A 26,729-nucleotide genomic window follows, 5' to 3' on the forward strand; every position below is an offset into this window, starting at 1 on the left:
CAACTAGTCTAATCGTTAATCCTTAATTGTTGTTGTTGTATATCTGCATAGCTTGGCCATGGACATACACCGGTTCTCTTACCTCACCTTCTCTTCGTCTCATATACTTCGTCTGCTCTATCTGCTTTCTAATTACCAACATGAGTGCAAATATCAATATCAACATCGTCTTCCCGACCTCTTTTCAAGTCTCTTTTCTCCCTTTAGCTATCGTCCTCCACGGCTTCAGCCCCCTTTTCGCGTCTTAGTAAGAAATAATCAACGTTAGTTAGTTAGCGTCGCGAACACCAAAAAAAAAAAAAAAAAAAAAAAAAAAGGAAAAAGAAAATAATAATAAGAATGATAATTTTGGCTTCTCGTTTTTGACATCGACAAAACCTCAACTTCTTAACGCTCAGCTTTTCTTCTTCTTCTTCTTCTTCTTCTTCTTCTCTTGTTTTCTTCTTTGCGTCTTCGTTTCCCGTCGCTTTCCTCATCGCGTTCGACATCCCTCTCCGTCGGACGATCCGGCCTCGAGAAGACCCGAAGACCAAAAAGCGGCCCTCGTTCGTGAGCCATGGTTCGTTCCCTGGGCTAAACCACGGTTCCGACAAACTACACCAAGCACAAGGGGGAAAAAGGGGGGTGAAGAGACGACGTGTTTACTTGTCTGTGCGGTTCTCGTTCGGTTTATATATATATTAATATACATATATATATTCTCGGGCGTCAGTTTCGACGGTTGCTGGCTGGCAGCGACAGCTCCTCTGTACTACTGCGACCCTGCTACGCTTCTACAGCCAACGGCAGCACCAGGGCCGTTGAGTTCTATGCGTCAAGATTCCGGCGGACATCGAACGCGGCGAGCTTGTGCTTGCTGCATCAGACAAGACGGACAGTAAGATATCTTGACTATTATTATTATTATTATTTTCCTGCGGCGTTGAAGCGACAGTTACTGTTCCTTTCTTCGACGCCGGCGTACAATGGCATTGGCTGCGTGTGACTGACGTGTGCATCACCTGTAGGCCCAACTCTCGCAGTCAATTCTCCCAATCCCGTTATCCTGCAGCCGTCCCTCCACCGCGAAGACGACGAGGGTGAAGTCGAGCGGGAACATACGCTGACACTGCCACTGCGCCGGTCCGTCACTCCAGGTGCGGTCTCGAGCATCGCGGCAGGCACCTCGCTTGCTGTCCCCTCCGCAGGAGGATATCGCGGCCCAACCTCGGACGCGCAGTCGTCGACCTTTTCGCCAGACAACAAGCGGACAGACGCCAGTGCCTACTATACGGCCGCCTGGGGGTCCCCCTACGCAACGCCCAGCTCACGGAGCGTCTCCTGGCAGCTGAGGAGCAGACAGGGCGATTTCGAGTCTGAACTTGACCTCGAGAATTCGCCCTTCTCCATCCGTACGACCGCTCGTGGTGAGGAGCAGCTGTTGCCGGACTCCGCTAGCCAGACCGGTATCGTACCCTTTCCTGAACTCACCTCGACCTTGTTCGAACGGGACCTGCAGCCTGAGAGCAGCGTCAGTCGGCACCGCGGGAAGTCCATCAAGGATTTCACGCAGGATTGGATCAATCAGTACCTGACGGGGAAGCCTCGCTCGGAACGGACGAATTGGTTGAGTGACGACTCAGGAGACAGCGACGTCGGTTCGTTTCTCACCGCATACCAGCAGCGTGTTGACGGTTCGGAAGGCTGGCTTGATCTTGACGACGACGACGACGACGACGACAACGCCAACAACAACAACTACTACAAGGAAGATCTTCTCAAGACGCCCACTGCGTCAAGCTTGCTCAAGGGGAAGAGACCAGAGTTTGGCTGGAAGTCCCGGCCTGCTCATCTCAGGGCAAAGCACGCTCCCAAGGCGAGCACGGCCACCCTGAAACAGTCCGACTTTTGGGATTTTGGCCAGGACCCTGAACCATCGTCCCGGTCCCAGTCTCGCTCTCAATCCCGGTCTCAATCTCAATCGAGATCTCATTCACCTGCCAGATCCCAATCCCAGTCTGAAGCCTGCGACCAGGACTGCGCTTCCGTCACCATGTCAAACCTCGAGCCACTCACCATACCGGAAGTGCGTCCGCCTCCACAACAACATACTTATGTCTCGCCCACAGATAAGCCTCTCCCTCTCCCTCCAACACCGGTGGAAGACGCACTAGATAAGCCTCTGCCTAGTGGGCCAAAAGAGACCATTCGTACCGCTCCAGCCTTCCTACGGCCCAAAAAGAAAGTCGCCTGGCGTGGAAAGCAATGCATCATCGCACTCCCTCTGGAGGATAGCCGTGGATCGGCCGAAGGGGGGAAACGACTTCTAACACCTGCCGACGTGGAGCAGATCTTGGATAGCTGGGAAGAAAAAGGATACGATGTTCGAGGAACTGGCCGCGGAGAACCGGTCACAGTCGATCTGCAGAATCGCCAGACCCATCCTGATCCTGCAGACACCCGCCGGGAACTCGAAGAAAAACAGTTCCATGTCAGTTTCCCAGATCAGTCCGTTTGGGAAGAGTATGTCGATTTCTTAAAAGAAGAGAAACTTCGTGCTCTCGGCGTCAGTCTGGGAGATCCAGAGCCCAACCCCATCATGTCTCCTACGCCGGGAGCCATGAGCCGCAACTCTTCTCAGATGCCAATGCTACCTGGACATACCATCTCTCCTCCCGTCCCTACCTCCTCTGCTGGCAGCAACCATCTGAACATGATGCAGAACCCTTTCTCTCCGGCTTTCAACCAATCCACGAAGGCAACTTCCAACATCAGTTCAATGAACTCGCCTGCATCACCCTTTGGATTCCATCCCGAATCTCCCTTTCAGCAATTCCAGCCGGTGTATGGGAATGAAACAAACTATCCATTCTTGCCATTCCAGCCTACTCCTCCGGCACACGGCACTCATACTCCACAGAATCTTTATGGTATAAGGCCAAATGGCATCACTCCCACCAACATAGGCAACATGCCCAACCTAGGTTCTCTGCTGCACTCTGTCTCACCCATACTCGATGAGTCGAAGCAGTACCCTGGCATGGCCAGTATGCTACCCCATTCACACTTTAACAACCCATATGGTGTTAGCACACCACAGGGCCGCATGAATGAATATGAAAACACCATGCATCACCAGCCCATGGATGAACCAAACGTTGAAATGGAAGGGGAAGCAGATACCACCCTTCAACCAACCCATTCTGGTCCTGAAATCGCCCATCCAACCCCTCGAGGCCACCGACACAATGTAAGTGAGACTCTGCAAAAGGGGGTTGAAAGGGACTACCAAATGGAGAATCCTGTACTCGAGGATGAGCCGAGAGTGGAGGATAACTTGATGAATTCTCGATGGACTGCACCTGAACAACAGATGGGCCAACAGCATTCTTTCTTCCCGTCTGAATCGATCAACCAGTCCAGTCAACTCCAACAACATATTTTCAATGAGCAACAAGCTCACAAGTCTCACATTGAGGAAGAGGCATCTGATCTTGAAACAAATCCCAGTATCAAGGATGTCCGCTCCCCCGTGGATGACTACCACACTCACCAGGCCAAACAAAGCACTGGCTCAACATTCATCCCAGGACATAAGTCCACTTCCTCCATTTCAAAGCTCAACGTCGCTGCCAAGGCATTCGACCCTTCCATATCCTCCTTCTCCCCAACCAACTTCTCATTCATGCCCAATAATACCTTCCAGCCAACCTTCAGCAGCTTTCATCCACGGCCTGCTTTCAACCAGGATGTGCCGCAAAGTGTTTCCCACAGCGCACATTCCAGCGGTTTCAACGTTGAAGCGCCAGCATTCGCTCCAATCCAGAAACCTCAAGAACCAATCTCCACTCCGAGTAACTTCAAGTTCTCTTCCGCCACCTTCAATGTTGCGGCGCCAGTGTTTAATCCCGGAACAAGCTTCACTCTTCCCTCATCTGAACAGAAACCTTCTCCATCAGGTCCACGAACTAAGATATTCGATAACTTTGATCCGGCAGCAATTATCCCACCTACAAAGGCGTCCAAAGCCATTCCTATTGTGCGTCCAGGGGACAGAAAAGAGAGCAATGACCAACCTGATGGCGATGCATCTGGTAGATTTGGCGCTCAGGGCCGAGAAAAACGGGCTCGTCGCGTCGAAAGTCATGGCGGTGACCATAGCGACACTACTCGTGAACTTATGTTTACCATGTCACCTGCTGCTGCGGCCGATTCCAAACGCACTGCTACTCTCATTGAAGACAGTGATGAGGTACCTCCTGAAATAGCTGCGAACCGCAAGAGGACAGAAGAGGAGATCATCGAGACTATTCTGTCCGCGCATGACGATGATCTTGAAGAAGTGGAAGAAGGTGAAATTGTTGAAGAAAACGACGATATCAAGCAGTTTGAGTTCAAAAACAAAGAAGATGCTGCTGCATTCAATGCTGCTCATCCTTCTATTCTTGCAGATGAGAAGATTGCCGACGACCAGGAGACTTTAGAGTCTCAGCCCGCGCAACCTGAAGTCGGAGCAGATAAAGATGCTGCTGTTGACCAAGAGGAACAAGATACCATTGTTGAAGGGGATGATCAAGAAGAGCACGAGTCACTGGCGGAAAATATCGCTGATCAACCCAAGACCTCGGTGCTCAAACCTACTGCCAAGCCATTCGAGTTCATATCAAGCAAGCCTCCAGTGTTGAAGCCTATTTCCCCAGTTGCATCACCCCTACAGACTCCTATTTCCAAGCCAAAGAAACAAGGCCTCTACGCTTCACGATACGCTGTTTCCGAACCTGATTCTCCTGAGCCTGTCAGAAGCCAGAGCGCTCTTACAGCTAGTCTCAAGGCAGCTGAACAAGCTGAAGAGGTTGAAGAGGATGAGAAACCCACTGTTGAGGGCGCCAATTCCTCAGATGAAGATGAAATTGATGCTGTCATGAAACAGCTCAACGACGGCGACTCAAGTGTTGGTGTTGAGAGACGGGAATCTCCTTCGAAACCTGTCTTCCAAACTTCTTCTGCTAATAACTCAGTGTCCAACCTCGCACAAAGCCAAGTTTCTCGCAGTGACGCTCCTAGCCCCTGCCTGCTAGACGAGCCGCCATTTGAGCAGGAAAGCCCCGAGGTACCAACATATGAACGTACTCAGCCTCCGTCTGCTCCTCTAGTGCAACGCAAGCCAGCAGTCGGCGGCCCACCTTCTATCCGTCAACTAAACACTCAACCGCAGGATCACATCAGTGACTGGGATGATGCAATTCTATCTGGTGACGATCTAGAACTTCGACAGAGAGCACCATTCTTCGAAACCCATGTTAAAGACATAGTTCGGTCTTCGATGGGAGACCATCTTGCTCCCATCGAGCGAAGCTTGTCTGCCATCCAACTAGCGATTTCACAGAATCCCTCATATAAACCTCGTTCAACAAGGGTGGAGCATAGCGACGCTGATGACGAGGATGATGAAGATGATGGCGATCATCGACCCCGGTCTCCTCGAAATAAGCATGATAAGCTCGCTGTGAGAATCAAGGCCATTGTTTCTGAAGCACTGGCCACACACCGCCCAACTCCTGTGCCAGAGCCAGCTCCAAAGGTTGATCTGTCCGAAGTAACCTCCACGCTTGCCGAAATGAAAGCTGCCATTGCCTTGGTATCGCAACAGCAAGGTCAGACAGATGGCATCCGAGATATCATCTCACAAAGCATCTCGGACCATCCAGCTCTCAAGGCCAAGGAGGCAGTCGTCGAGGAGAAGCCTGACCTGGCTCCAGAAATGGAGAAGCTTAAACTACAGGTTGAGGGGCTGCAGAGCATGCTTCGACTAGCTGATGAGCGCGCTGAGAACGAGTACAATGCTCGACGAGCTGCCCAGGATGCTCTAGCTCTGGCTCAACAACGATCGGAGGCTGCTGAGCAGGGTATTATGGCTGAACGCGAAGCTAAGGCCGCCGCTGAGGAGGCTTTGGAATTGGTCAAGAGCCAGCATCTGTCTCAAACCCAGAAGATTGAACAGCATTCTAGGGACCTTCAAGAGCAACAGGAGATGATGCGTCTTACTCTTTCAGAACTATCGAACAAGAACATCGATCTTCAAGGCACCCTAGATGAATACAGAACAAGCGCGGACCAAGCTCGAGCAGAGAAGGAGAGGTTCGAAGAAGAAAATAATGATCTTCTTCGTACCATTGAGATTCTTAAGATTCAGACCGATGAAGGCACGGACGTCAAGCAGAAACTGCGCGAGAGATTTGAGAAACTACAAGGAGATATGACTTCGCTTATCAAGAATATTGCCAATGAACAAGCTGAATGGAGGAAGAAGGAAGTCGACGCTAACATCAAATACAATACCCTAAAGGCTGAGTTTGACCGTGAGCATAAACAGCGACAGAAATTGGAACTCCACATTAGCGATCTTGAGCAGAAGGAGATGGAAGCCACGAAACTGAGATTTATCTTAGACCAGTCTCAGAACGAAAATGATAAGCTTGAGGCACTGCTGATGAAAGTTCGACAGGAGAGTCACGACCACCAAGCCAGAGCTGCCCAATTTGAACGTGAAGCCAAGGCGGCGATTGAGAATAGCCACTTTGAAGCTGAACGTGTAAGAGCATTGCTAGAAACGGATCTCAGTGCCGCTCATCATCAAGTCAACTTCGTTCGAACAGAGCTGGAGGCTCAAATCTCGAACGTACAGAGCCTTCTCGACAATGCTAAGATGGACTCCGAAACTGCCAAGGCAAGATACGAACTCTTGCTTGCAGAAGCTAGAGATTCCAAACTTGCCGCTCTTCATGATGCTGCTGAGTCCAAGGAAGTGGCCATCCAAGATCAACGCCGCTTGCACGAGCGTACCCTCAACGACCTCCGGGAACGACACGCTCGTGCTATGCACAACACTTCTGAGGATAGACAACGTGATGAAGCCCATTACATGGAAGTCGTTGCTCTGCGTGATGAGAAGATTGAGCACCTTCAGGAGAGGGTAGCAAGTCTTGAGGAGAAGCTCGAAATTGCCAAGTCTGCCGCCCGGGCTGCTGCAGAGGCTGCTCAGACTGCTAAGGCCGCTCCAGCGCCTCAGCAGGCGGTTCAAACGACCTCTCCGTCAATGACTTATGCTCAAGGATCTGAAGTTCCCGATAAGATCTCACCACAGGCGTTGCGGGAATCGATCATGGTATTGCAAGACCAGCTACAACAACGTGAAGGACGAATTGAAGAACTCGAACAAGAGCTGTCTACCATTGACAGGGATGCTCCTGCGAAGATCAAGGAGAAGGAAACAGAAATTAACTGGCTCCGTGAATTACTAAGTGTCCGCCTTGATGATCTCCGAGATCTCATCCGAGCCGTCTCACAGCCATCATTCGATCAGCACACGGTCCGTGATGCTGCAATTCGCCTTCGAGCAAACCTGCAGATGCAACAGCAGGAAAAAGAGAGGGCTATGTCCGGAGGCAATAGCCAGTTTCCTAGCATAGCATCGCTTACCAGCCTTGCGTCCTCCCCTCGTGCATTGCCGCTAGCTGCAGCTGCAGCGTGGGGGAAATGGCGTAAGGGGAATGGCGGCGGCAGCAACAACAACAATAATTCGGCACCCACGGCATCTTCAAGCAACAGTAGCCACAACGATGACCAGCTCACGCCGTCCAAGCCGCCCAAGCCGGCGCTGACAGCATCTCAAGGCTTTCTCTCTGGACTTATGACGCCCCCTAGCTCAAATACACGTGGCCCGCCTGTCGTGCCGCCCGCCCCGATAGGACGACGAACGTATGCCGAAACCCGGCCGCTACGAGGGCAGAATCCGGGCATCCGAAGATTATCCAGCCGCCAACTAGAAAACATTATGCCTCCCACGACGCCACCATTGCTACGCAATTCAAGCTACGACCATGATGCCGAAACAATGCATTATGGCGCCAGCAGCTCGACAGACGACAATGACAATGACAGTGTCATTGGCGGCCTAATTGGGCGAGAAACTGGCACCCGATCTATCGAAGGACCATTTGGTCCTGAGATATAAACTTTCAATGACTTTTTATTTCTCATTTCTCATTTTTTTTAACTTTCATTTTCATTGATCTATTTTTTTGGCCCCTTTCCTTACTCATATACTGTTCCATGTTTTTAAAATCTTATACCAGCACATTTTTCCAATTTCACTTCCCTCTCCACACCCCTTCCTTCCACTCTAATACACCTCTTTGGATTTGGACCCTTTTTGCATAGCGATTACGATCTTTCCACCCTTCTCAACACCCAGTTTACCTTATATATTTAATTTCCCAATGGTTATTTATTTATTTATTTCCTTTGTTCTTTTACGGCTCTCCTTTTTAGAATTTGTGATACCGACTCTGCTTTCCCCCTTACTGTTATTCTTCTCTCTGTATAACTAATTATTCACGTCCATCGTTTATCTCTCCTCCATTTCACCCATCTCTCCTTTTTACCTCCTTCGTCGTCCGTCACTTGACGGCAGCCTAATGCTGGAAATGCTTGGGTCCTCTGTAGTTCATTGCCTCCCAAAGTAACTAGCCCATAGCAGACAAAAGAAGTAGTATTTGACATCATTCTCCAGATGGCGGGATACTCCTCCTACCTTAGCTCCATATACATAGGTCTTCCAAGTTGCACGCACTGCCCAACTGTGCGCTGTATCTCGAGCACGCCCCTGCCCATCTACTCTGTATAGTTATTGACAACTTGAGGTTGTTGCGTTGGATTGAGCGGCTCCTCGCGCTGAACCTTGACAAGCGGGCAACAAGGTTAAGTTTACGATCAAGTGGGTCTTTGACGTCAATGACGGTTAGTGGTTCAGTTTTAACATTTTATTATTTCCTTACTGCTGACAGTGACATTAACTATGACGTTCCTGGGCATGGGCCTTAAGAATCTGATAATCCGCCTTAGATTCTAACTAAATAGAAGCTGTAGCTATCATCGCTGGAATGAAATTCAGGTAAACATAACTAATTGAGATCTAAAGAAAACTAGTTAACCGAACATTAAAAAAAAAAAAAAAAAAAAAATTTCAAGTGCTTGAAGAAAAAAGTCTAAAATAACATGAAAGTAGAGGTGATATCAAGTACGACTGTCTCTATGAAACTATTTAAAATTCACGAAAAGCTAAATCCTAGTATTATCTTTGGTTAGCCAGTGGCGAAAAAGGAATCGCTTCTGTGACGACGCCAGAAATCCGCACGCTCATGCCATATCGAAGGGAGGAACCAACCGCCCCATTGTTCCAATACCGACACCGAGAACTCCCATGAAATTTCATTAAGAAAATCTTCTCCCCAGATAGTCAATTGTCCACGGTCGTCAATGTCACATGCAAACGTACAGACATCTTCTAAGAACGCAGCCACCATAGCAGGGTCTGATCTTAGCAGCACGTCTCTTAGTGATGGTGACGGTATGAGGTCGACGTACACATTATGTGGAACTTGGAGTTGCAGAGTCGTTGGTTGTAGTGATAGAGGAAGGGAGGGACCCAGTCTTGCGAGGGTGAGAAAATGCATTCGGCTATCGAGTTGCGTTCCATCCACGACAAGGCTCAAGACCGGGTGAAAGAGTAAGTGTAGATAGCTGCGGATCCGGTTGATATCGTACGGAGTAAAAATGCATAATCGGTTAGGTAACCTGTTAAGCTCATGTATGGAGCTGCTAGTGGGGAGTGCAGTGTTGGGAGGCGCTTCAGGGGCCCCGGGAAAGTATGCATTGGAGGTGGAGTCGTCCATAGTTATCAGGGAGCTCAGTTCTCCTGAGCTGGAGTGTGATGGGACCCTAACTGAGAGCATTGAAGGAGAACTGCAGCTCGACCGTAGCCTTGACAACGACTCATTTTCCCTCTGAAGTTCCAAGTTCTCCTGTCGCAGCCGCTCTATCATATCCGTCTGACTTGAGATCCGTTCATTTTGTGCTCGCTCAAGGTTCCTGATATGTTCCTTTCGCCGCTGCCCTAGAGAACTGTTAATAGTTGCTATTTTCGGAGCCCTTAGAAACTCACTAAATATCCGCTGAGCATTTCGGTTGTATTCTCTCCTTCTAGCATCTTTCTCCCCAGCTCCCGCTTGAGACATGTTCCTTCTTTTTTGTTTGTAAACGTTTTGTGCAGGAGTTCTAACCGCACAATTTCATTCCCTGGATGTCCAAGAGCAATAGGTGGATGCCATGATGGTTCTATATATAACCAAGCCATGGCCCAGGGGGTTAAATGACTCTTCATCCTTTCATATTCGTCCGAGCCTCGGAGTACAGCAAAGGGGGTCAGGTTGAGCCTCGAATAGAAGAGTATAGAAAGCAATAGCTATTGACAATCAACAGTAAATCATCAGCTCCCTTATTCAGCCCGATTCTTGAGCCACAGCCGTTGAAAACTCCCACTGTCCTAAACAGGTCGATCATCCACTCCGCTGAACCCCTTCGCCTCCTGCGGCATATATCTGTCTTGACAAGATGTGTCGTGGGGGTGCAGATGCAGGGAGAACCGCACATGAATCAACAAGCCGTTTAGCCGTCGGACGTTTGTCAACTAATGGTGAAAGCCTTAAACCCGTCCACCAGTGGGTTCGATACTCTGGCATGGTCAACTAACTCTCCGTTGGATACATAGTTACGGACGAACTAAGCAGGCTGGAGATTACATGACCCACTGCACAACAAGCCATCAACGGGCATGGGCTCCTGGATGCATGTATATGCATGCCCAGGAGTACATAATAACTTCTTGCTTTCCGATCATATTGGACAACAAGGAAAGGTCACGCGTACTCCTCGATCTTGTTAGTTATTTCAGCCACAGTCAGGGTAGTTATATCTAGTTAACTAACTACTCTGGTGGTGCGCTGGAAGCCCCATTCCAAACATAGAACACACGTAACTAGTACATCGGCATGACCCTATAAAATTGAGCACCAGAACTGTCAAGAAAGAACATTTGATTGTTTCGACTGTACCAGCACTGGAGTCACAAGCGGCTGACGTGGCTGGGGCCAGCGTACATTTGAGGTTGATGTAGTCCCTTGGCCTGCAGGAAACCATGTAGTTAACTCTCGCTCAAGGCTGCATTGCGGCTCCAGTTCGAGATTACTACTACGTGTCTGTGAAGCCACAGCCTTTTTATAACTATTTGTATCTGTACTAGGATGGTATTTGTTCCTTCATTTATACGTTAGTATTATATTGTTGCGTCTCCTGAAAGCCTGAAATTATTAATCGCTGCCTTCTTCGTTGCTGTTCTTCTTACTGTCCTTGCCGCTGTCCTTGTTGTCGTCCTTCGGTGGGTCGAGAAGCCTCTATTATCATTGACTGTACTCTAGCAGACACTGCAATACCTGTCACTTTGGAGGGTACTGGTGTGTCGAATGTCTTCCCAGTAAGCAGGGCATCAGGAGCACAAAACCGGAGATTCTTCTACCAAGAGGCATCAAAGTCGGTTTCGAAAGAAAAGAATCTATCAATACCCATAGATATCGGTTGTTCTCAACTTTATCCACCCATTTGGAATTTTCCCTTGTTCGTTTTTCGTACAAATATGTGTACACGAAACGAAAGTAGAGATATCTCTTTGTAGGGTGGTTACGGCTGAGGAATGTAAGCTCTTTGCCATTTAACTCCTATTCAAACCATTAGAATACTGAAGAGTAAATTCCCAGGGTTCCAGATTCAATATATTGAACATACATTCCACTTGTGAGTTACTTGCAAACACAGCCCACGACAGTTCTCGTAACTCTTGATTGATCAAAATGCATTTCCTTTTAGTTTCTTGGAATTCGCCCGTCAGTTGTGGGACAATAGCAATCGTGCCATTATCCGGCCCTTGCTGTATTTTTTTGTATAATTTGGGACCTGGAAGTGCATTAATCAACCAATATCATCTGTTGAGTCGAAGTTGTGCTTTACATACTATTCTTTGGGTCCTCTTAAAACAACTTCGGTCACTTTGAAAAAATAGTTCAACACACACCCCTCAAAGTCTTGGTACCAGGTATGTTTCCTTCACGGTATCTACGTCGTTCCCCTCAGTAAGATGGCGCCAAACCTTCTTCTGCCCATGGAAATTTATTGATACCCAGAGGTACTGAATAACGTTAATTCTGAACCTTTCCTGGCTCAACATTTCGTAGTCTCCGAGGGAAGAAGCTATCACAAATCGCGTTATTATGGTACTTGAATACGCCCTCTCGAGGATCTCAAGGTCTGTTTCATTGTTTTCGACTGGCGTCAATGCAAACTGACATTCATTATTGACCTCAGATTTAATAGATCAATACTGCCTTTTGATGGTCTGTAGCTATTTCTGCTCTTCAATTACAGAGGTGTACTTTTGGTGAATCCCACGCTCGGCACGTTAGGCTTTGGTCCGAATATCATCCTTTAAGCCCATTTGAAACTTGTCATAACCTGTCATAATGCTCAACGCCCGTTGTGAGTATTTCTATCTTGTTATCGAGGATTCTGACACACAGGGTGGGGTAGATCTCTAGGCAGGAGTAAAGCGGGAAATGAAATAATAGATAGGATCATGCGAGAAAGTGATACGTTAGGACGGCTTGTACCGGAATTCGCCATTCTTAGCTCTCACTCCAAAATGGCAGGTATCGCATAAAGTTTTATTGTCTTCAGTCAGTATCGTCATACCCATCCTGAAGCATCATGCTCGTCATATAATTTTGATAACGGTAATTAAATTTTTTTTTTTTAAAGAAAAAAAAAAAAAAAAAACCCCAACAGAGATCATTTTTTGTACTTAGCTTTTATCAGGCCCTCTAGATGTGTATATTCTCGACAAGCATGTTGTACTCCCATATCGACATGTGGACCCATAGCATGCGGCTCAAACCTTCGCCGTTTAGCTTTCTCTGTCCCCACTTGATTGAGCTTAACACTATCTGGCAATAGCTAGAATTGGCCTCATCGACTTTCATCGAGTATACGTAAGTACGGTAAATGTGATACATGATCATGGGTGGACGATACTTATACAGAGATAGATATTGGAGAATCTACATGAATATCATATTATCCGTTTCTCGCAGACAGGGATATTTGTCTAAAGAGAGCAGAGTTCTCAGTAACCATAGGCTGGATTTTACTTGGCTTTGTAGCTTGAATGCAATGCATAAAAGTTTTGAAAAAAGGTACGAAGTAAATTGAGTATTCTATTAAAACGAACGAACATCAAGGTGCAGTAAATTCACCCCATATTTATATTTCCCCCCTTGATCAGAAAAATCATATCCAGTGGCCAATGCCCCGCGGGTCCAGTTAACCGTACTCCTCCGAGAGAAAAATACCAACAAGAGAATCGAAAAGAAAATAACTAAAATAAAACCCAGACTCTAATACTCCGTAATGTACACCAAGGTAATGGACTAGCGCAAGAATATTGGCCACGCAAAGCGTAAAGTTATTCTGGCTAAACGGTTTGAGCTGGGTGCTAGATAAGTCGAATGTTTGCGGGCGATGTATGCGCCTGTGACGATGCGATGAGGCGCTGGTGGTTTGTCGCGAGGTACCCGAGGGGAATTATATGGCTACACACAGTAGATGCGTATGTATGTGAATTGTAGATCGTGGCTGAGTCGACGGCCAGTCCGACGTAGCGTTAAATGCAAGCCATGTAATTAAAAATGTGCAGCAAAATCGCTCGCTAATATGATGCAAAAAAGTGACCGTTCGCAAATAAAACATCGAGGTAATAATGTCGAGTGGCTAAATGATTATGCGTTTCTCCCTGGCAAGTATATCTCGTAGGTCCTCAACCATGGCTCTTTGCGTTGACTTGCGAGGAAGCTTTGCAGGGAACAAAACGATAGCTTGCCTTAGCGCCAAAACACCCATGTCACCCCAGAAATTAACGATGCGGGGTGCAGAATACCGCAGCATGGCCGTTAGCACGACAAGATGCGTATCTTGCACTTCTGCGGGAGGCACGTTGACGATATACGAAAGTGACTTCCAGAAATTGCTGTTGGGATAAGGGTTTTGACGCGGACTTTTAGCAAAGTTTCGTAATGCTATGGCTGCGTATCCGGCTCCTAGGCCTGTCATGCGCTCCTCGTGGAGCTGAGCGCTTATGAATGGACCGTTCTTCTCTTCTCTGAACCAACCAATCGCTGCTTTTCCTTGATCGGTTGATTGGTCTCCATAGAAGCCCCAGAGCACAGGACAGAGGAATCTGTATTTTGCCAGGAGAATGTCGATCATGGATTGGCCTTGGTAGCAAAAGGCATCCATAGAGAATATCTGGGCTGTAAGCACACCTAGTGGTTCGGCGCATTTTGTAGTCACGCCTGCTTCAGCCATAAGTTGTGCAAGGACGGATTTCGCGAGGATGTTCAGCAGGTATACCCAGAGAGCCGGGACCTGTGGGTTTTCGGCATTTGCAATGTTCGGGGGAGGAAACGCGATGAATTGCCGTATATCTACGCTGGGTTCTGCTAGTTCCTGCGCCTTCTTCAAAATCGCCGCGATTTCCCTTGTCTGCATAAAATTGAAAAAAGAAAGAGAATTAGTCAGTAATCTCATTCGAGTGATTGCCTGTTAGGGAAAAGGCGGTACTTACGGGTTTCTGATTTGCTGTCTTATCGTCTGCTACCAATTGGCCGACACACTTTCGGATAGTTCTGCGCATGTCACCCATATGCTGCTTCAGGATGGCGTTTGACTTTGTCTGGGCTCTCATGTAGGACCGGAACTCCTTCAGATGAGCATGTAACTTCAGGTAGCGTTCATGCTCTTGGATTTCCTGCTGGGTCCGATGATTGATACCAAGAGCTGCCTGTTTCGTCACCGCTTGTTGTTCTTTTGCCTCGGCTGCTTTCCGTTTTGCCTCCTCTTCTGCTTTGATTCTCGATTCGTTGTCCGCCTTCTTCTTCTCTTGCTCGGCTTTTTCCCGCTGAAGTCGCGCCTTCTCTTCCTCGGCGGCCTTCTTTGCCTTCTCGGCTTCTTCGGCCTGTCTAGCTTTCTCTGCTTCCTTTGCTTTGCGCTCTGCTTCGAGCCTGGCAGCCTCTTCTCTCTCCTTCCGCTCTTTTTCCTCCTTTTCTTGCCTGATCTTCTCCTGTCGCCGTCTCTCAGCTTCTTCTTTCCGTCTGCGTTCTTCCTCTACCGCCTGCAGATGAAGTCGCAGCGTCTCCTCTGCCTGTAGCCTTCTCTGGTCACGCTTTGCCGCCGCGGCATTGAGCGCGCTGGTGTGAACCTCTTCTCTCTCCCGATCTATCCGATCAAGCTTCTCGTAGAAAGTCCGGCTCTCGTAAGCTTTGACAAGTTTTAATTCTTCGCCATGTATGCGAACCTGTTCTAGATCCCTGGTCAAGTCCTGCAGGAGCTGTCTACTAGGGCTGTCAGGCGCACGATGAGCAAGAGTGTTCACGCGAACCATGATTTGGCTGGTTGCACTTTAATATCCAAATTCGATGACGCGTCTAGGGAGTGGGCGGCGACGTGTCCAATTTGCCTTTTCCCGGGGCCCGAGACAAACAATTCAGACACGCAGAAGAGCAAAGCGACCCAGGGAACGCCAGCCGTTAGCTGCTATGAGCGTAGTCTAAATCAGACAGCCAACCGACGGAGGAGCAGCAATGGCGTAGTGTTAAAGGACACAATTGGAACTGCCCAGCAACAATGGCGGGACTGAATTAAAGAGCCGCAGTAGAGAGCTATTTCCCAGGCCAACCCCAGGCTCGAAGGGGATTCTCCCCCGAAAGGAGGTGGGAGGTGTTCTTCTTGCGGGGCAGGGCCAGACAACGGGGGGGGTTGCCAGCCTTTTATCGAGAACGGAGGAGGAGGGAGAGTAGGGCTATGACGAAACGATCCACGCAACAGGCGACCTCTGCTGAAAACGGGAGTTAGTAAAACACACACATCCCGTAGTTCCAATGGGGGTGAACTTACCGCCAACCACTGTTGCAGCGTTTTCCTGGGGCTGCTCTTGGTTGTGTTGTCGCCGCCGTCTCGTCGAGGTTGAAGAGTTGAAGTTGGTTGAAGTCCCGACGCTTTGGCTGCGCAGGGAAAAAAATAAAAAAAAGATAACCAAGCGCGATGATCAGATAACTAAGCAGGCTCCATAGCAATCAACACTTGATATCAACACAACAACAACAACAGCGACATTATTGACAGCGATACTGACAGCCACGATGACATCGACAGTGACTGCGAGGGGAGGCCAGCTACATTCAGACGAAAAGGGATAAACTGTGATTAGACGCATAGCCGTTCCAGTGGCTCGTCTTGAGGCGATCCAACAGCCCAAGCCGACACGCCAGCGCCATTGCATCACCAACTCGGCCTGTCTCAACGGCCGTCAGCTGTCCCAATGCCGTCCTGCCAGAGTAGATATAAAACGGCGTAGATTCCAGCGTAGACGCTCTTCCTGCTCTCTTCCCTCTGCCACCCGCACTTCACCGTTTCCTCCTTGTCCCTTCGTTCCAACCGTTGAACCCATCATCATCACCTACCACCGACTCCTTAGTTACCTAGCAAACCACCAGCACAACAACCGACTCCTTACCCTATCCTAATAACCTCCCCTCCCTCCCGTCGAATCACCTCTCCCAACACCCGCCTAGTAATCCGCATTAATCAGCCTTTAATCAGCCCGCAGTCAGGCTCGCTGCCGGCTGGCTCTGACGTCTGTCTCGTCTGTCTAAGTAGAGCAAAGTAAGTCTGCGCTGCCCGCCAAGCCCTGGCCCTTTGCCCCCCCAAGCCTAAACGGGAACAACAAAAACCTCCTAAAAAACCGTCGCCGCCGCCGTCAACCTCGCTCCCGTCACCTCCTCCATCAACCACCCTCTCTTCCTCTCTTCCTCTTCCCCTCTCTTCTTCTTCTTCTTCTTCTTCATTCCTGTTCTTGTTCATACGTCGTTGCTGTCGTTGGCCGCATCCGCATCCTGGCCGTCTCTCCTTTGCCTGTGTCTGCCGGCTTGTTAGCCTCTCCTTTTGTTGGTGTCTCGGACGGCCGTCCTCGTTCGCCTCCTGTCGCCTCCCCCACGCCCAACAATCCACCCTCATTCAACTGGTGCTGCTATACAGCCTACGCACTCTCGTCTGCCCGAGATCAAGCGCCGGAGACGAGCTCAGTCCCTTGTCCGAGCTCCCGTCGACCTCCTGGGGGTGCAAGCTTGCTACGCTGTGGTGTGGCCTCGTCGGAGCTCTCTCCACCATCACCAGCACCAGCACCACTACCACCCACCCAGCGTCAAGCCGGGGCAGAGATCATCAGCCAAGCAGCAAGACAAATCCGCAGAAGAAGAGGAAGAAGACGACGAACGAAGAGACGCTGAAAAGGCTGCCTTTTGCTTCTTCTTCTTCGTCTGCTTCGTCTACTTCTCCTCCGCCAGCTGCTTCCTTCCCTGCATCCTCAGCTTCTACGGCCCTTCTTCCTGTCCATTCCTTCCCAGAAGCTTTGCATAATTTGGCTCCGAGTCAACATAAACAAACGAGAGACACACAGCATACTAAAAACAAACTGCACACATTGACACACTCACATACCACTTGCACACACATCTTGGATCACATTCACAGAATACGGCATACTTGATACTTGTTTTTATCTGCTCGATCACGGAGATACCCTTTCTCTCAGTCCTCCGCCTTCTTTTTTTTTTTTTTTAATTTACCCCTTAGCACTTTGAATCCCATCGTTTGTGATAAAAAAAAAAAACTGTTGGCAGTACTCATTGCTCTTCAGTGGCATGGTCAGCTTAATTCTAACTCGCCTCACTTGACAGACAAACGCCAGGATCAGCTCACTTCTGTGGTGCTTTTGGTTGTCGAGTAGACTACCTTCTCTAGTCTCCTTACCGCGTTACCGGACATAACTCAATTGGGACATTTGTTCCCTTTTTTTTTGGACTTTGTCAGTAGCACCGGAAGAAAAAAGTTTCTGTCGTTATGGATTCCCAGGGTTCCCAGGGCAATTCTGGCCCTCCCAGGGCGAATGGCCGCCCCATTCACATTGGCCATCGACGCAGCCCCTCGGAAATGACCCCATTAATTAGTACGTAGGCTATAACATTCACTCCATAGGAGAGATACCGTGGGCTAACCCATTCTGAATAGTGGAACAACTTGCTCTACAACAGCAAATTGAAGTTCTCCAGCAACACCAGCAGCAAATTGCCGCCCAGCAACAACAAAATCAGCAGTTCTTGAATATCGGCATGATACCCCAGCAACAGATGCAGCAGATGCAGCCCCTTGCCTATCCCCAAATGCAAGGCCAAGGTGTCATGCCCGTAGGTTTTCAATTCCCTCAAATGCAAGGCCAACAGCAGCTTGGAGTCCCCGGCCAGTCCTCTCATCGCCGTAATCAATCGGCCCTGCCAAATGTTGGCATGGGACCACCGCCCGCCCCATCTTCCGGGGCGTCTGGTTCTCAGTACGGTGAAAACGCACAGAGCCGTGGAGGCCAAGGCCGCGAAAACAACAACAATACCAACAATAGCAATAATAACAATAACAGCCAATCTCGCAGGGGGGCTGTTCCTGCCGGAGGAAGCCACCATCGTCGACACTCGCTCGCTTTACCCGAAGCCAGAAGGGCCGCGGAATTGGCTCAGCAAAGGCAGACCGCCGGCGCCTTCAAGTTCCCCATCCCAGGAGGTGCTGGAGCTTCACCTTCTTCTGCAAGTCAAGGCCAGGGCCAGGGTCAGGGTGACGCCAATGATGACAAGCCAGCAGAAGTCGCTGGCCCCGCAGTACCGGCATCTTCCCCTCTGGCAGCAGGACTTGGTGTCCAACGCTCTGGAAATATCCGTAATGCTCATCTACGCAGCCAGTCCATGGCTGTAGGTGGTGCTCGCCAGTACTCCGGGAGAAATAACCCCTCGTTCCAGTTCCCCCAAGGCGGTGAATCTTCCGGCTCACCTGGACCTGATGCTGGACGAAGAACCAGTCACGCCAGCCATGGACGCAGCGGCTCAAGAAACTTTGACAGCAACTGGCGCCAGCAGGGAGGTGCACCAAACACTGCCAGCAGTGGCAGTGGCAACCAGGACCCCCGAGCCAGCCTTGGTGGCCTCTCTCCCCAGCCACAGCAAAGTGGTAACGGCTTCCAGCCAGGTCACCGTTCCAGGGGATCTGTTAGCTCCATGTCCGCTTTCCAATTCCCCAATACCCAGCAGCTTTTCCAGCTTCCTCAGGGTCAAGTTGTCTTGCCTCAGATGTACCAGGGCCAACAACAGCAGTTACTTCACAATAATGCCCTTCAACTGGCACAACTCCAAGCCTTGCAGAGCGGACAGCTCGGTTCCTTGCCACAGAACCTGCAATTGGTTGGTCAGCAGCAAGCCTCTCAGCCACAACAGCAATCGCAAACGCAGGCACAGCAGAATCGCAAAACTCTGTTCACTCCATACCTTGCTCAGACAATGCTTCCTGATCTCTTCGAGGAGGGCAAGCTGGTCACTGGCATCCTTCGCGTAAACAAGAAAAACCGTTCAGACGCATATGTTACCTGTTCTGATCTTGACGCTGATATCTTCATCTGCGGTAGCAAGGACAGAAATCGAGCTCTCGAGGGCGATCTTGTTGCCGTCGAGCTCCTTGATGTTGATGAAGTCTGGAGCCAGAAGCGCGAAAAGGAAGAAAAGAAGAAGCGCAAGGATATTGATACCAGAAGCGGAAGCACAGCTGGTCTTGACCGAGGTGGCCGCTCCGACTCCAATGCTACTGCTGACATCCAGCAAATTGGCCCTGACGGTAGCATTCGCCGCAGAGGTAGTCTTCGCCAGCGTCCCACCCAGAAGAAGAATGATGACGTCGAAGTCGAAGGTCAGAGCTTGCTTCTTGTCGAAGAAGATGAGATCAGCGATGAGCACAAACCCTTGTACGCAGGTCATATCATCGCTGTCGTTGACCGTGCGGCCCACCAGATCTTCGCTGGCTCCTTGGGACTCCTTCGACCCAGCAGCCAGGCAACCAAGGAAAAGCAGGAAGCAGAAAGACAGGCCAGAGACGGCTACTCTGGACGTCCTCAGCATGAGCGCCACCAGGAACGACCAAAGATTGTTTGGTTCAAGCCCACCGACAAGCGTGTACCTTTGATCGCTATTCCAACTGAACAGGCACCTCGTGACTTCGTTGACCGTCACGCAGATTATGCAAACACTATTTTCGTTGCTACTGTCAAGCGATGGCCCATCACCTCGCTCCATCCATTTGGAACCCTTTGCGAGCAGCTTGGTCCAATGGGCAACCTGAAGGTTGAGATTGATGCCTTGCTTAGAGACAACAACTTTGCTGCCGATGATTTCCCGGCCTCTGTTCTTGACAAGGTTGGATTCGAAGATTGGTCCATCGGACAAGAGGAACCCCAGTCCCTTGCTTCCCGCACGGATTTCCGTGAATACAACGTTTTCACTGTTGATCCCAATGGAGGCAAGGCAATGGACAATGCCTTCCATATTAGACGACTTGACGACAAGACAGTAGAGATTGGTATCCATGTTGCTGATGTCTCTCGCTTTGTTGATCCTAGCGGTGCGGTCGAACGCGAAGCTAAGAAGCGTGTGTCCAGCGCCTTTTTGATGAATCGCATTGTGGACATGCTCCCGCCACACTTGGCCCAGAAAGTCATGGCTCTCTTGCCTGGAAACGATCGCCTCGCTGTGAGCGTCCTGCTCCAAGTTGTTGTTGAGTCTGGAAAGATTGTCGATCAGCCCTGGATTGGCAAGAGTATTATCAATAGCAAAGGAAAGCTAAGTTATGCCGAGCTCGATAAGATCATCAAGGGGACTGGGCAAGTTGAAGTCAATGGTGTCTCCGTCAAGGACATCAAGATGTTGGTTGTAAGTATCCACTGTCTATCATACTATTCATGTAAACCAAGACGGTCTTACTAAATCCCTACTTTCATAGGATGTCTCTAACAAACTTCGCGATGCTCGTCTTGGACACCGTGCGGAGAAATTGCGCCCTCTCCGCCTCTTATACCAGCTTGATGACGAGAATGTTCCTGTCCAGCAGAACATATTTAATTCCTCCCCAGGTCGTGAAGCTATTGACGAGCTCACTTACATGGCTAATCATTATGTTGCGAGGAAGATCTTTGAGGCCTTCCCTGAGCATGCCCTTCTCCGCCGACAGGCTTCGCCCAACTTTAGACGCCTAGGCACCTTTGTCGAGCGCATGTCCAAACTTGGGTACAACATTGATCCTACTAGCAGTGGCACACTGCAGAACAGTCTTTTCAAGGTGGAAAATGATGACGTGCGAAAGGTATGGTCTCCCCATCATCACTATTCACAACAGCCACTGGATTAACATGATTTTTCTAGAGTATGGAAACGCTCTTGCTCAAAACTTTGAGCCGTGGAAAATATTACACCCCTCCAACTGTCCGGGAAGAGCACCGTTCTCACTACATGCTCAACTTATCACTTTACACTCACTTCACTAACCCATCCCGTCGCTATGCCGACATTGTTGTCCACAGACAGCTAGAGGCAGCATTGGCAGGAACAACAGAGTGGCAAGATGAATTAGACTACAAGGCACTTAACTACCTTAACAGCAGGAAAGACTCTGCTCAAAATGCACAGGAGCAGAGTGTGCACTTTGAAGCGTGCCACGCCATGGAGAGGAAGAGAAAAGAAATTGATGGCGACCTCATTGCCGAGGGAATCGTTCTCTGCGTATACGAGTCTGCCTTTGACGTTTTGATTCCCGAGTATGGCTGTGAGAAGCGTGTTCACTGTGACCAACTCCCTCTTAAGAAGGCAGAGTTCCGCAAGGATGACCGCGTCCTAGAGTTGTACTGGGAGAAGGGCGTTCCGTCCTCTACCTACATCCCCGAGGATGAGCGTCCCAAGTCAACTCTCAGCGGACGTGCCGCTAGCCAGGCTGCTGCTGCCCGTGAAGCGGAGGAAGCTCGAAAGAGAGAACAGGAGAGGGAAGAAGCCCAGCGAATCAGCACCGAGACCAACACTGTCTCTCCAAATGATGTTGATGCTTTGTTTGACGATGATGAGGATGCCCTCACTGACTCCTTCGCCGGGGTATCTCTCAACTCTCCAGACCGTTCCACACAGAGCATGCCACCATCTCCACGAAATGGTCCTGCACACCCACCTCACCGTACTCAATCCGACCCCAGAATTGCAACCACTGCGGGCGAGACTACTAATGATGAAGATGCCGAGGGTGGCGAAAATGCTAAGAATACCCAGAATGGCGAGGACGGCGAGGATGGTGAAATTGTCGAGTTGAGTCCAAAAGAGAAATATGGCGATCTTTTCGAATTGCGCGAAGAGGACGGCGAGTATATCCAGGATGTCAGGGAACTGACCCGCGTTCCAATCATTCTCAAGATCGATCTCAGCAAGAGCCCACCGTAAGTTTTACTCTACTCTACTGCTTCTAATGATCCCATTACTAATAATCCTTCACAGTTGCTTGACTATTCGATCTATGAACCCTTACGCTTTGTAAGACAAAAAAAAGAATACGATCATTGGGCCGACCTCAAGTAATGGATCGGATTTCAATCCCACCATTGCGGTTGGTCGAAAACACTCCTATCAAAATATGACATTGGCAGTGGCTTCCACTGTCGATCAAATTGTTTCCGGGACGTTCAATACTACCTTTATTTATCCAAGATGAATTCCGCTCATTAACAGCAATCGATCTGTGTTTCCTCAGTGTGATCCGAATCACACATGTCGCTCTTTTACTTCATCATCGGTATCGGATACTCATTGCGGGCGTTATCTGCTTTTGTCCTTTTTATCTTTTTATGGTATCTGGTCATGATACATCACCCCCTTATCGTGCCTGGAAAGGTGTTCCCGAATCTGGAGCAGAACGCACTCGACTTGAACCATATAATGAAAGGGAGGAATAGGAGAAGTCCCTTTGCGCCAGTACCCCTCGATTTCCAGGACGACTACCCACCCCATCTACAAATCCTCTCGCCAAAAAAAATATAAGTTATACGCATTTGCTCTTGCATTTTTACCAATTTGGCCACAAGGGAGTGTGTGTTGTGTTGGCAACAAGCTGTTTATCTAATATGGTGTCTTTTTGTCCTTATCGATCTGTTACATTGTGACATTGTTATTACCATTATTATCGTTAAACCCCCGGCTTGTTATCAATGCTGCGACTTAATGTTTCTATAGTCAGTCAGTCAGTCCTAATACAAAAATAGTCACTCGTTAACTCAGCTCTTTTGTAAAAAACGTCGATTAAAGGACCGCCTAGGTACTAGTTTAGTTGATTGATTATCGTGGCATATTATTGCCTTTAACTACGGCAAGCACAATATAGCCAAGTAGCCATTTACAGTTCATCCCAAATAACGCAATTGCATCCACCAACCCGTAACTATGCCAGACCAATCCATCCCAATCCATCATTATCATAATCGTAAGTAAAAACCAATTGCTCTCGTTAAATATGTATGCATGTCTCAATGCAGGGGAGGGAGAAAAACGATGGATGAAACAAAAGTCGCTGCAGAAACACCATCAATTACAACCTCCTAAGACCCGTCCGGGGCTTCGGTCTGACCGTTAGGTTACTCAAGGTATGTTGGTGTTGCGGTTTCCTAGCCAGGGGAAGGGGCGCAAGGCTGCTTCGAACAGACAGTTTATCGTCCATTGAAAACGAGGCTTCGACTTTACTTGTCAGGAATGGTGCTGGACCACCGGCCTGCTTCATGTTTGTCTCCTTTGTGGTCATGGTGGTCGTAGCGGCACTTATGATTGGGCTGAGCGGTTTCGCATTCGCGTAATTGCCACCGTCTGACCCGGCGGAGCTTCGCTTCCTCTCAGCCGTTGTCTTCGCTGGAGCCAAGACGCTGACTGGGACCATATTAATGCACGACCGCTTCGCTGTCGAATCGGAGAGTTTAGGAGCTTTTCGCCGAGGTTGGAGAAGGAGTGACTGATCATTTAAAGACGGAATGTTATGTTGGTGTTGGTGTGGGTGTTGGTGTTGATGTTTTGAATTTGACCTGTTTCTGCGTATGGTAGTTGCGAAGTCGGGGCTGTTGGCTGCTACGTTCTTTTCCGAGGCTGTCATACCACTGAACTCTGGCGGCTGATCTGCGCCATCTTCGTCGTCGGATGAATCATTTACCAGAACGAGCTCTGGTTCCTCTGCCACAGAAAGGACGGATAGGGGACGTTTCTCAAGGACGCTACGTGGGCTGCGGACAGGCATTATGACAGGAGAACTTGAAAGTGTTGGATCATTCTCCTTGGATGCTGAGTTTTCTGAATCCGAGTCCGCGTCTGCATCCGAATCTGAGTCCTCAGTTGGCTGATTCACTTGCTGGTGTTCCGAAGCAGGCTGTTGCTCTTCCGGTAATGGTGGGGTTGATTGCTGTTTTCGTTTCATGATGACTGTCTGCACTGGCACGTCACTGTTCGAGACGTTTTGTTCTTCACCAGTTGAACTGGCAGTAACGCTGTCATCTCTTTTGGCTTCATTCACTTGGTCTTTCATATCTGCTGGGATAGGAGCATGGATAGAGGTCATCAGCTTGGCCTGCCGAGCGAATGACTCGTAGTTTTCCTGTAGCAAAGCACCGGCAGTGGCGTTTAGTGCCGAATCAGGGTTTGGATGTATCAAAAGACACGATATCGTCTAGAGCCAGCCATTAGCACATTCTCAGTCCGTCAAGAGCAAAGGACACTTACGATAAGGATATCACTCAGTGTAAGCTTTGGATCCCAGTCTCTCTTTAGCGTGTCCACACAGACGGCGCCGGTTGATTCCTCGACATTCGGGTGCCATATCCGCGTCTTGAAAAACGCCTTTGGCGGGCTTGCGGGGTAGTCTTCCGGCAGACGAAGCTGCAGACGCCAAAGTCCCTGCGAGTAGGGGGTCCCCGATGGCCCGGTAAGCAGCACAGTGAGCTGCGTCAAGCTATCTGGGCCGGCAGGGTTGGAGCTGGGAAAGCAGTAATATGGCGGGAGGCCCTTGTGATGGAGCGAGGCATGCTCCCTGGCCAAACGCTTCAAGCTGGAAGCCTAGAGAGACTGTTAGCCATGCCGCGTGCTTGACATCATCCTCAGGAGGTCATACCATCTTCCCGTCTCGGCTGTGACAAGCGTGGCGGGTAGAGTCAGCGTGCGTCTGGCTGCTTCTTCTTCCACGAACACAGCAGCGGAGGGGAGCAAAAAATACCCTGCAGCGTCTTCGTACCACGCAGCAGTCGCTACTCTTCGTGCCGATATCCTCTCCTCTTGCTTGTCTTAGGCTGCTGGGCGTCGCTGATGTTTGCTGTTTGTCGGCGGCAGTGTTGTTGTCGTTGTTGTTGTCGTTGTCGTGGTTGTTGTTGTTGTTTTGGTTGATCTTCGTCGAACTTCGTCATGTTTGTTTTGATGCGAGGTTGGGGGGCGACGGGCGCTAGGCCCAAAAGGGTTAAATAGACACGAAAACGGCGCCGCGACTTGTTGATTTCGCGTTTCTCGCAGCGACAGAACAACAACAACATCACGCCGGGCGCTGAGGAACGGCCGCGCAGGGCGGGCGGACGGGTTGCCGGGGGCAGCGAGGGACGAGGACGAGGGGCCCCCCTGGCACGCTGCGAGAGTGCCCCTCCTGTCAACAACAGCTGGCGGCAGGGCAACGAGAGAGTCTATCCCCAAGGCAAGTTGCCCCATGAACGCTGGGTTGTTTTGTTTGTTAAGCCAAGTATCGAAGTATAAAAGCTATCTTTATATTCTAGCAACTACGGAGTGTACATATATCACCAACATACAAAAAATAGTCACAATGGGCCAGAAAGGGATCAAAATTAAAGAGCCCATGACCGAATGAATGGCAACGTCACAAAAGATCTTTTGTTCCAGAACCAAAAAAAAAAAAAAAAAAAAAAAAAAAACAATTCCATTTCAGAGGCCACCCAACCGCGGGAAAGGGCCTAACGCCGAGTGAAGTAAACATGCGTGGTATATTAGATTAAAGGGAAATAGTACAGGAAAAAAGGGTCTACATTGATGGATGCAAGAAGTAACGACAAGAATAATGGAAGGGTCAATATTGTCCTGATTATCTCCGTTCCTTAGGACCGATTAAGGAGTAATGTGGCCCAGAGAGAGGAACGGGGAACTCTCCCATTGCAGAGGAATAAATGCATTTAAAGGAAAGCAGCAACGACGGCAGCACCACCGATGACACCGGCGATGGCTGGGCCGGCGGTGGCAGCAAGACCAGTGGAGGTGGAGGTGCTGGTCATGGAAGAGGATGGGCCAGAGCCGGTTCGGGTGCTGGTCTCAGCGGTGCTGGTTGTGTTGTGTGGCATAGTGGAAGAGCCAGTGCCAGTTCCGGGGATGCCAGTTGGGCTGCCGCCAGTTGGGTATGGGGCAGGGGCAGAGGTCATGACCATGCTGCTGGTGTATGGGAGGATGGACATCTTTGGGTCGAGCTGAAGGAAAACATGTTAGCAGCTGGAAAACCGCAAAAGATACACGCATGGACATACCTCAGAGTTGGCCATGGCAAGGGTAGCCAAGGCAAGGACGGAAACAGCAGAGAAACGCATTTTGATGTGTGGTTTTTCTTGTTGCGCTGAACTCGCGACGACGAATAAATGGATGTCTTAAGAAGGTCGAGATTTGATATGTGCTCGAGTGCAGCTGTTGTTTGCAAGTCGTGGATAGGAGATGTATATGGGAAAAGGAGAGAGGAAGAAAGGAGAAGCAAGACAGAGAAGGGATGGGGAATATTTATAAGGTGGACACGGCAACAGAAAAAAAAAACCCGATGGCTAGACAACGAAGCACAAAGGT

At 49.5% G+C, this 26,729-nt stretch overlaps 6 protein-coding genes across 6 annotated transcripts; 2 read left to right on the forward strand and 4 right to left on the reverse strand.

Moving 5' to 3' along the window:
• Nucleotides 1-140: 140 nt before the first annotated feature.
• TRV_01899 (myosin class II heavy chain (MHC), putative) lies at nucleotides 141-7,993 on the forward strand (the record flags this gene model as incomplete). Its single annotated transcript, XM_003023911.1, has 3 exons — nucleotides 141-247; nucleotides 399-559; nucleotides 1,008-7,993. 3 exons carry the CDS (start codon nucleotides 141-143, stop codon nucleotides 7,991-7,993), a joined length of 7,254 nt encoding a protein of 2,417 aa, XP_003023957.1.
• A 5,699-nt stretch (nucleotides 7,994-13,692) lies between these two features.
• Nucleotides 13,693-15,361, reverse strand: TRV_01900 (uncharacterized protein; the record flags this gene model as incomplete). The annotated part of the gene is made up of 2 exons (XM_003023912.1): nucleotides 13,693-14,463; nucleotides 14,546-15,361. The coding sequence occupies 2 exons, from the start codon at nucleotides 15,359-15,361 to the stop codon at nucleotides 13,693-13,695; spliced, it is 1,587 nt and encodes a 528-aa protein (XP_003023958.1).
• Nucleotides 15,362-17,199: 1,838 nt separating this feature from the next.
• Nucleotides 17,200-17,518, reverse strand: TRV_01901 (uncharacterized protein; the record flags this gene model as incomplete). Its single annotated transcript, XM_003023913.1, has 2 exons — nucleotides 17,200-17,384; nucleotides 17,476-17,518. 2 exons carry the CDS (start codon nucleotides 17,516-17,518, stop codon nucleotides 17,200-17,202), a joined length of 228 nt encoding a protein of 75 aa, XP_003023959.1.
• A 359-nt stretch (nucleotides 17,519-17,877) lies between these two features.
• Nucleotides 17,878-22,322, forward strand: TRV_01902 (uncharacterized protein; the record flags this gene model as incomplete). Its single annotated transcript, XM_003023914.1, has 4 exons — nucleotides 17,878-17,983; nucleotides 18,046-20,774; nucleotides 20,845-21,204; nucleotides 21,264-22,322. 4 exons carry the CDS (start codon nucleotides 17,878-17,880, stop codon nucleotides 22,320-22,322), a joined length of 4,254 nt encoding a protein of 1,417 aa, XP_003023960.1.
• Nucleotides 22,323-23,460: 1,138 nt separating this feature from the next.
• Nucleotides 23,461-25,309, reverse strand: TRV_01903 (uncharacterized protein; the record flags this gene model as incomplete). The annotated part of the gene is made up of 4 exons (XM_003023915.1): nucleotides 23,461-24,579; nucleotides 24,633-24,957; nucleotides 25,021-25,153; nucleotides 25,186-25,309. The coding sequence occupies 4 exons, from the start codon at nucleotides 25,307-25,309 to the stop codon at nucleotides 23,461-23,463; spliced, it is 1,701 nt and encodes a 566-aa protein (XP_003023961.1).
• A 768-nt stretch (nucleotides 25,310-26,077) lies between these two features.
• On the reverse strand, nucleotides 26,078-26,482 carry TRV_01904 (uncharacterized protein; the record flags this gene model as incomplete). The annotated part of the gene is made up of 2 exons (XM_003023916.1): nucleotides 26,078-26,365; nucleotides 26,423-26,482. 2 exons carry the CDS (start codon nucleotides 26,480-26,482, stop codon nucleotides 26,078-26,080), a joined length of 348 nt encoding a protein of 115 aa, XP_003023962.1.
• Between the last annotated feature and the right edge of the window lie 247 nt (nucleotides 26,483-26,729).

This window comes from Trichophyton verrucosum, assembly GCF_000151505.1.
Source record: "Trichophyton verrucosum HKI 0517 chromosome Unknown contig00185_1.f1.exp, whole genome shotgun sequence".
NCBI lineage: Eukaryota > Fungi > Ascomycota > Eurotiomycetes > Onygenales > Arthrodermataceae > Trichophyton > Trichophyton verrucosum.